At 51.0% G+C, this 9642-nt stretch overlaps 1 protein-coding gene across 1 annotated transcript; it reads left to right on the top strand.

Annotated features, from left to right (window-relative positions):
* Positions 1 to 1143: 1143 nt before the first annotated feature.
* On the top strand, positions 1144 to 9005 carry SPA17 (sperm autoantigenic protein 17). The gene is made up of 5 exons (XM_065417429.1): positions 1144 to 1174; positions 3179 to 3359; positions 4742 to 4812; positions 7621 to 7680; positions 8844 to 9005. The coding sequence occupies exons 2-5, from the start codon at positions 3206 to 3208 to the stop codon at positions 9003 to 9005; spliced, it is 447 nt and encodes a 148-aa protein (XP_065273501.1). The 5' UTR covers positions 1144 to 1174; positions 3179 to 3205.
* The last annotated feature ends 637 nt before the right edge of the window (positions 9006 to 9642 follow it).

Below are 9642 nucleotides of genomic sequence, written 5' to 3'. Positions count from 1 at the left end.
CACCTCCAGTCACTGAGTAAAAAAGAGGCCAGAGGGGAAAGTTAGCAGGATTGGGTGTGTGGGGGGAGAGGGGGGTGGACACCAGTGGACATAAGCTGGTGACAGCAATAGTGGGAAATCAGGGGGAGGGGGAAGTGTCTAGCACAGACACAGCCCTTTCTTACCAAAGCCCCCAGATGAACAGGGACAGGTCACACTACTCACAGAACCAAAGCCAATGGGTACAAGTGAGTTTAGGGCAAAAATCTCATGTGCCTCAAAGCCAGGGGCTTGGCACAGAGCAGCTGCGGAGCCACTAATGAGCTTGACCAGCAGCCACCACACATTAGACTCCTTCACACGGGCTCTCCCCAGCAGATGCCCCTGTGTTTGGGGCCTTCCTGCACCCCAGGAGACCCAGGTGGCCCTCGGCCCTATCACTACAGTCAGGCTCAGCCTGGTGTCAGCCCCGTGGATGACCAGCCCCTCCAAGCAACCGGGCCAGACGTTCCGTAGTTCTGACGCCAGCAAAGGGCCCACAGAGCCAGGTGAGGCTTAGGGTTGCCAACCCTCCAGGATTGACCTGGAGTCTTCAGGAATTAAAGATTAATCTTTAATTAAAAGATTGTCATGTGATGAAATATCCAGAAATACATCCAACAAAACTGGCAACCCTAGCGAGGCTGCAGGCAGCCCATGGAGAGCTCAGCCAGGTGGGCATTGCTTGGGCACGCAATGGTGAGACTCCCGCCTCCCAACGCTCCTGTATAGGGGACGAGCAGCCAGGGCACATGGGAGGGAGCTGAGCCTGGGGCGTGGGCACAGTGCCAAAGGCTGGCCTTGGGCAGGCTGCTCCTGGACAGAGGCTGGAAATCAGGTTCGGGCCCCGCCTGGCTGGTTCTGGGCCAAGGCCTCATGTTCCAAGCGGGTGCCAAAACCGCTTCCCTGCCCTGGTGCTGGCATGGAGGGTCGCTGCAGCCAGGCCCCCCATGCCTCTCCAGTGCCAATGGCCTGGGCACGGGCAAACCGGGTCCCAGCTGGGGCCGGGGGCGGGGCCTATAGGGAGATGGGCGGGGCCGGGTACTGCTTCGCGTTTGTCCCTTCCCGGGCACCAGCCCAAGCCGGTGGGAGGGGCGGGGTCTTGTTGCTAGGCAACAGAAGCGTCCAAGGAGCGGCCGAGTGCAGCGGCGGAGCGGTAAGAGCCCGCCCGAGGGCCGAGGCTGTTAGTGCCCCGGGCCGGGCACCGGACTCCCGTCGTGGGGGCGCCGGCCTGGAGCGAGCCGTGTCTGAACGGGGTGGGGCTCGCAGGGACCTCGCCCCCCCCCCCCCCACACACACACACACGCCGGGCGCAGGGTGCAGCTCGGGACCCCTGGGACTCCCCCTCCCCCCCACACACACACGCCGGGCCGGGCGCAGGGTGCAGCTCGGGACCCCCTGGGACTCCCCCGCCCCCCCCCCACACACACACCCCGGGCGCAGGGTGCAGCTCGGGACCCCTGGGACTCCCCCTCCCCCCCACACACACGCCGGGCCGGGCGCAGGGTGCAGCTAGGGACCCCCTGGGACTACCCCCCACACACACACACACACGCCGGGCGCAGGGTGCAGCTCGGGACCCCCTGGGACTTCCCCCCACACACACACACACCCCGGGCCGGGCGCAGGGTGCAGCTAGGGACCCCCTGGGACTCCCCCCCCCCCCCCCACACACACACCCCGGGCCGGGCGCAGGGTGCAGCTCGGGACCCCCTGGGACTTCCCCCCCCACACACACACCCCGGGCCGGGCGCAGGGTGCAGCTAGGGACCCCCTGGGACTCCCCCCCCCCCCCCCACACACACGCCGGGCCGGGCGCAGGGTGCAGCTCGGGACCCCTGGGACTCCCCCCCCCCACACACACACACGCCGGGCGCAGGGTGCAGCTCGGGACCCCTGGGACTCCCCCCCCCCACACACACACACAGTGGGCCGGGCGCAGGGTGCAGCTAGGGACCCCCTGGGACTCCCCCCCCACACACACACACAGATGCCGGGCCGGGCGCAGGGTGCAGCTAGGGACCCCCTGGGACTCCCCCCCCCCCCACACACACACACAGACGCCGGGCCGGGCGCAGGGTGCAGCTAGGGATCCCTGGGACTCCCTCCACTCTCACACACACACCACCACCACCACCACTGAGCCGGGCACAGCTAGGGACCGTCCACCAGGTGCAGAGTCGTGCTAGGGACCCCCCTGGGCTCCCCCCCACACACACACACGCTGGGCCTGGTGTGGGGTGCAGCTGGGGACCCCAGGACTCCCCACATACACATTCTGGGCCAGGTGCAGCCAGCACTTTCTTGGCAGGAACTTTCTCCCCTGGGACTCCGTGCCCTGTTCCAGCCACTGCCAAAAGGGCCCCACTGTGGCTGCCTGAAGCTGGCTGGAAATCTGGGAGCCATGGCCCCGTGCCAGCAGACAGCTACCCCGGGGCACTCAGCTGCGAAGAGCGGCTCCATGGCACTGACCCACTTCTGCCTTCCAGCTAGTCTGGGTGCACTTTCGGAAGGGTGGCCTCACTCATAGAATCCTCCTAGAGCTATAGGGTTAGAAGAGACTCAAGGGTCATCTAGTCTAACCCCCTGCCAAGATGCAGGATTTGTTGTGCAGGCACAAGTTGCATCCACAGAATTTGCAGCGTTAAATGCAACGCTGAGTTCTTATACATCCGGCTGCCTGACTGTGCTAATCCGGTAACTGGAGGTTAAAAATCAGCTTTGCTCCCACAATCCCACTGCAAATACGGATTGTGCCTGTGAAAAGGGAAAGCAGAATCTAGCATGTCTGAAAATATGTATGTGCAATGAGATTGAATTGAAACCTTAACTCCTTCATTCCCTGACTTGCCTTGTAATTAAAGTCATGACCATAATGTTGAGTTCTACAAATTTAAACCCCCAAAATTGTTATTTTTAAGAGGGTAAAAAAATAAATTGCCTGTGTTTAATAATGTTAGAAATAAAGAGCCTGTGTGAGCATTGATATTCACACTTTATTGAGGGGCATAGGCTGGGGGAGGTGTGAATTCCATAACCTTAACTATACCATTTGCTAGCTCTCTGAACTGTACACTGTGTTTGAGCGAATAGCAAAGAATTATGAATGCTGGACCCAGGTGAGAAGTAACTAGCCCATGCTCTTTAAATGGAACTGCAGGTGCCGTAGAAGGCCTGTTCCGACACCATGTCTATACCATTCTCAAACACCCATCACCGCATTCCGCCGGGATTTGCAAATCTGCTAGAAGGACTAGCCAGAGAAGTTTTGAGGGAGCAGCCTGAAGATATACCAGCCTTTGCAGCCAACTATTTTGAAGAGCTGCTGGATAAAAGAGAAAGTGAGTGTAAAGTAAATGAGGAATTTTGCTTATAAAAGGAAGTTACAGTACAGGGCTGAGTCAAAAGAACTGAATTCTATTCTCACTGTGTGATCCAGGGTACTTAAGTTCAACATCTCTGTTTTCCCAGTTCCTAAAATGGAGATTTAAAAATTCCTTCCTAATGGGTGTTAGTGCTAAAACGACTAGGTTTTCTGAGCTGGTAATGCCACTGAACTGCCGTATTTGTATCTCCTCTTCTGTGCGTATGTATGGCTCTTAGCTGGATGGAATGTCAGACCTGTCTATGGATGACATGTCTCCCTTTAATGGCTGTTAAAGATCCTAATATTAAGTACTATACAAACGTGAATGACTGTTTCATGGGTTTCCCTACTCTTTGTGCATCATAGATCTCTGTATCCATTTTCTTTATTGCATTTTCCCATTTTAAGCTTATTGTATTTCTCTCCCTCCTTCATAATTCCTTTTTCTTCCTGCTACATAGCCTTTCTTAATTCATTAGCTTATAACTGACATTCTCTGTAACCCTTTAGAAAATGGTAGGCTTGCGGAAGCAATCTAATTTTCTGAATATGTTTGGTTACGGGATGATGAACATGCAGACTCAAAACTACTCAGTCTCACTATGGTTTCCACTTAATATTTTTTTAATGTAGAATAAATTACACTACAGGGTAAGAGGCTTTTGTGTGGTTATCGCACAAGAAAAGCTTGTCAGCAGGGAATGTCCAGGGAGCAAGAATGCGCATCCCTCAGTGTAAGGTAATCAACTTCCTCCTCCCAGTCAGATCCACACTTCGGGGCTGTAAGGAGATCCCCATTAACTTGGGGTGAGGGTCCCCCACTGGCCCTGAGATTAATTGGCTTGCTGCTGCAGGTATACCTGTTCCTGGGCATGTTGGTCCCGCTTGGACATGCAGTGATGCCATTTTCTTGGGTCACCTCCCATTTCCTCATGGGAAGAAGCATGGCCATGACAGGCACTAGTGAATTGTTCAAGCTGGGGCATGCCATGCACACACCTCTGAGCACAGTCTTGCCTGCCTGTTGAGTCTCCTGTGTGGCTTTAATTGTGGCTCTGTACCTAGATGTTAGATGCTACAGTGGCTTTTGGCTCCCCTGCTGTCATGGGACTGTTCCTAGAACCATGGATGCATGATGTTCCTTAACTGGCATGACCTTTACCCTCCCCTAGTGGCAGTGCAGAAAATAGCATTTCTTTTTCTCACAGCCAAGGCTGCCTCTGTTCTGAATCTATCATCTTCATTCTGCTGTCAGCCTGCTGCCAACCCGCTGAATGAGTGTAACTTGACTGGGGAACTTCCTGTCTTAATTACTAGCTTGACATTGATATGATAAATGTTGGTATTTATTTTCAGAAACCAAGTTTGACCCAGCAGAATGGGGGGCTAAACTAGACGACAGGTTCTACAACAACAAAGCTTTTGAGGTAGGCTGGGATTGCTGCTCTAATGGGTCTCGTCTTAATGCAGTGCACAGGACTAAAAAGCAAAATCTCACCAAATGCTTTTGAACTTCAGTTAGAATCATAGAATATCAGGGTTGGAAGGAACCTCAGGAGGTCATCTAGTCCAACCCCCTGCTCAAAGCAGGACCAACCCCAACTAAATCATCCCAGCCAGGGCTTTGTCAAGCGGGCCTTAAAAACCTCTAAGGAAGGAGATTCCACCACCTCCCTAGGTAACCCATTCCAGTGCTTCACCACCCTCCTAGTGAAAAAGTTTTTCCTAATATCCAACCTAAACCTCCCCCACTGCAACTTGAGACCATTACTCCTCATTCTGTCATCTGGTACCACTGAGAATAGTCTAGATCCATTCTCTTTGGAATCCCCTTTTAGGTAGTTGAAAGCAGCTATCAAATCCTCCCTTATTCTTCTCTTCTGCAGACTAAATAATCCCAGTTCCCTCAGCCTCTCCTCTTAAGTCGTGTGCTCCAGCCCCCTAATCATTTTTGTTGCCCTTCGCTGGACTCTTTCCAATTTTTCCACATCCTTCTTGTAGTGTGGGGCCCAAAACTGGACACAGTACTCCAGATGAGGCCTCACCAACCCCGAATAGAGGGGAATGATCACGTCCCTTGATCTGCTGGCAATGCTCCTACTTATACAGCCCAAAATGCCGTTAGCCTTCTTGGCAACAAGGGCATGCTGTCGACTCATATCCAGTTTCTCATCCACTGTTACTCCTAGGTCCTTTTTTGCAGAACTGCTGCCTAGCCGCTCAATCCCTATTTTGTTGCAGTGCATGGGATTCTTCCGTCCTAAGTGCAGGACTCTGCACTTGTCCTTGTTGAACCTCATCAGATTTCTTTTGGCCCAATCCTCTAATTTGTCTAGGTCCCTCTGTATCCTATCCCTACCCTCCAGCGTGTCTACCACTCCTCCCAGTTTAGTGTCATCTGCAAACTTGCTGAGGGTGCAGTCCACGCCATCCTCCAGATCGTTAATGAAGATATTGAACAAAACCGGCCCCAGGACCGACCCTTGGGGCACTCCGCTCGATACCGGCTGCCAACTAGACATGGAGCCATTAATCACTATCCATTGAGCCTGATCATCTAGCCAGCTTTCTGTCCACCTTATAGTCCATTCATCCAGCCCATACTTCTTTAACTTGCTGGCAAGAATACTGTGGGAGACCATATCAAAAGCTTTGCTAAAGTCCAGAAATAACACGTCCACTGCTTTCCCCTCATCCACAGAGCCAGTTATCTCCTCATAGAAGGCAATTAGGTTAGTCAGGCATGATTTGCCCTTGGTGAATCCATGCTGACTGTTCCTGATCATTTTCCTCTCCTCTAAGTGCTTCAGAATTGATTCCTTGAGGACCTGCTCCATGATTTTTCCAGGGAGTGAGGTGAGGCTGACTGGCCCGTAGTTCCCCGGATCCTCCTTCTTCCCTTTTTTAAAGATAGGCACTACATTAGCCTTTTTCCAGTCATCTGGGACCTCCCCCGATCTCCATGAGTTTTCAAAGATAATGGCCAATGGCTCTGCAATCACACCAGCCAACTCCTTTAGCACCCTCGGATGCAGCGCATCCAGCACTATGGACTTGTGCTCGTCCAGCTTTTCTAAATAGTCCTGAACCACTTCTTTCTCCACAGAGGGCTGGTAACCTCCTCCCCATACTGTGCTGCCCAGTGCAGTAGTCTGGGAGCTGACCTTGTTCGTGAAGGCAGAGGCAAAAAAAGCATTGAGTACATTAGCTGAATGTTGCCATTGTGATTATTCTGCACATCTGAGGAGTGTGGTAGAATAACGTACTTCTGTGCTATGGACAAGACATGGCTTCCATGGAACAGGCTTGGTGAGAAATAATGCCAAGGTTCTTAACCTGGCTCGCCACTTCTAAGTTTGTCCTCTGAATAAACAGGGGCACAAAGTAAGCAAGATGCCCCCTATGCGGATGATCCGTATCCAGCAACATGACTTCTGTCTTCTCAGGGCTCTGAACAAGGCAGTTCTGATGCAATGTGTATCACCCAAGCTCCCCTCCAGGGCAGAGACTGAGCTAAGCGGGGTCCGTGATACAAGTAATATTCCGCTATGTTGTACATAGTGGTGATGCCCTATCTTGTGTCTAGAAATGATCTTGACACAGGACCTAATGTATATGTTGAACAGGAGAGATAGGGTTCAAGGTTCTAGCTTGACTTCCAGACACATTCACTGCTAACTTAAAAATTGGGGAGGGGTAGCTCAGTGGTTTGAGCATTGGCCTGCTAAACCCAGAGTTGTGAGTTCAATCCTTGAGGGGGCCATTTAGGAATCTGGGGCAAAAAACTGTTAGGGACGGTACTTGGTCCTGCTGTGAAGGCAGGGGACTAGACTCGATAACCTTTCAAGGTCCCTTCCAGCTCTATGAGATAGGTATATCTCCATATTAAATTGAAAGTCAGTAAACTCCTCAGGGCAGGGGTCTTGTCTTATCTGTGCTGGTGGGTGTTTTGCCCACTCTTGGGTGCTGTTAAAACAGTTAACAATAATGGTAACCAGGTGCCTTATGAAATCCAGCCTTCAGCTCTGCACATCCCCATTCATGGACGTTGAGCTAGTGCTTAAACTGAGAAATGGGACCAGGGGAATTACAGACTCACACAGATGGGGAGAAGCTGAATTTCCATTTGGGATCCTTGTTCTGGAGCAGTCTCCAGGGAGACTCAGACTTGAGCTCTTTCCTATTATGAAGGAATGGTTGGTTGAACCTTTATTTTTTTTCTGTTCTTCTTACAGGAGGCCGTATCTTTGCAAGAAGAGGTGAAGGAGTCGAAGAAAGATTCATCCCTGGAGCCCGTAAGTAATCTCCCAAAGTCTGCCTGGATTTTGACTCTGTTGGAACTGCATCTTGTGTCCATGTCCCGATGGCTAAGCAGGAGTTGGAAGTGCTCCACCAGTTCCAGGGCAGCTCTCTCTAAATAATCTGAAGAGAGAAAATCAAGGCCTTTTGTTCCAGCTGTCTTAGGATCCTCCCCTTTCTACTGTTCAATGTGGTTTCCCAAAGAGTGTGGAGTCAGATTCAGCCCTGGGGTGACTTTTCCCGTAGAGTTTCACCGGGGATGCGTTTGTTCCATTAGCATTTATAAAGCAGTTCATTCCTATCTGCAGAGAATTTGCCTTTGTTGTGAGGCTCTGTGTCCCTCCTTCCCCATTCTGGATGTTAGTTTCTAGATCACTGAAATCATTTCCCCCAGCTAATTAGTTAATATGATGCTCTAACTGCAACTTGGTGTGGTATTTGACTTGCTCCTCTCCATCATTCTCAGCTGGGGCACCTTGTTGGAGGTCGGGGAGCCTGATTTGTATCTCCCACTGGAAATAGGTCTCTCTTTTTCTCTCCCTCTGCCTAGTAACTCAGTCTCTGTCATGCTTGATAGTACGGTTCAGGCTTACAGTGCTCATCATTTTTAAAAATCAACATTTGCCAACAGTTATCATCACTCCCTGGGAACGAGAGGCCACCATTTCCCCCCGTACTTAGCAGGAAATAACAATCGTATCACACACCACCAAGTAGTAACTCTTGGCAAATGCTGATAGTTTAATGGCACCGTTAGTCTCCCACAGAAGGGAGCTTCGTGTTCTGGAAACTCTGAGATGAGCAGTTGGTCTTTAAATAAGGACCAAATCACAATGTTCTTACTCAGACAAGACTCCCAGTGAGTCAGAGAAAGTTCTGCCCAAGTAAGGGCCTCAAGATTTGGCCCTAAAAACAACCCCAACAATGATTAGATCTGTTGCAAAAAAAAAGGTAAAGATGACAAAACACATTTAGTTTCCCACTCAACCTTTGGTTCACACACAGCTTCCAAAATGCCTTTGAGAAGCAGCAGTTTTCAGTGGCTGCACATTATGCAGATTTACTGTAATTTAGGCATTCGTTTTTACTACAAGAAAATGATCAGCCTGTCAGCTGTTTACGGAGCCATTTCCTCTGTGGTTTTATTTCTTTAATGAAGGAGCTTGACAAACACAGCCTCTTTGAAACAACCACCCATGAAATAGAAGATAAAGCTGCCACAAAAATCCAGGCTGTCTACAGGGGATACAGGGTAAGAGAGACAGTGAGGAGACTGAAAGAACTAGGTCAGGATGCAACGAACCCCACGGAAGAAATCTAATGCCATTCGACCTGCCAGTGTCATGATTTCCAGACTAGATGTAGGTGAATGAATGGCTTGTTTGTCAGTATTGCTAGTAGGTTTATTTTTGTTTAATAAACATCACATTTTCAAAATGCACCTGAGTACTGTGTGTTTTTTTTTTTTTTGAGTCTGTTTGCAGAGCTGCTCGCTCAGTCTGTCATCGGCACAGACTCATTGAACTTCTCTAGCAAGTTGGTTGTGATCTGGTAAGCCACAGAGAACTGCCTTTTTGCAAATGTTAGTTCTAAAAGCAAAAAGTCCATTGCCTGAAGCATGTCATTTACTGGCTGCGTGTTAGGGTCACTGTTTCCAAACTCTCCCCAAAGGACGACAGAATGGGAAGGGGGCTATGGGAGCAAACACCAAAGATGTGTTCTGCATCCCGTCGCTTCTGCTCTGCTCCACCTTCTCCAGGTGTGCTCTTGCCCTCCGTCCTCAGGTCTAGAGCACAGGGACTAGACCTGGGGCCTGCTGCCTCCAAAGACTGGGCTGGACTGGACGATGGAGTCAGTCTCTCTCTCTGGCCTGATGACTAAGTATTTATCCACAACAGAACAGTCACTGGGCCAGAGAGACTAAGGCTAGGTCTACACTACAGCGGGGGTCCGACCTA

Source organism: Emys orbicularis, chromosome 15 (assembly GCF_028017835.1).
Source record: "Emys orbicularis isolate rEmyOrb1 chromosome 15, rEmyOrb1.hap1, whole genome shotgun sequence".
NCBI classification, from domain to species: Eukaryota; Metazoa; Chordata; order Testudines; family Emydidae; genus Emys; species Emys orbicularis.
This window is presented reverse-complemented; position numbering and strand designations above follow the sequence as displayed.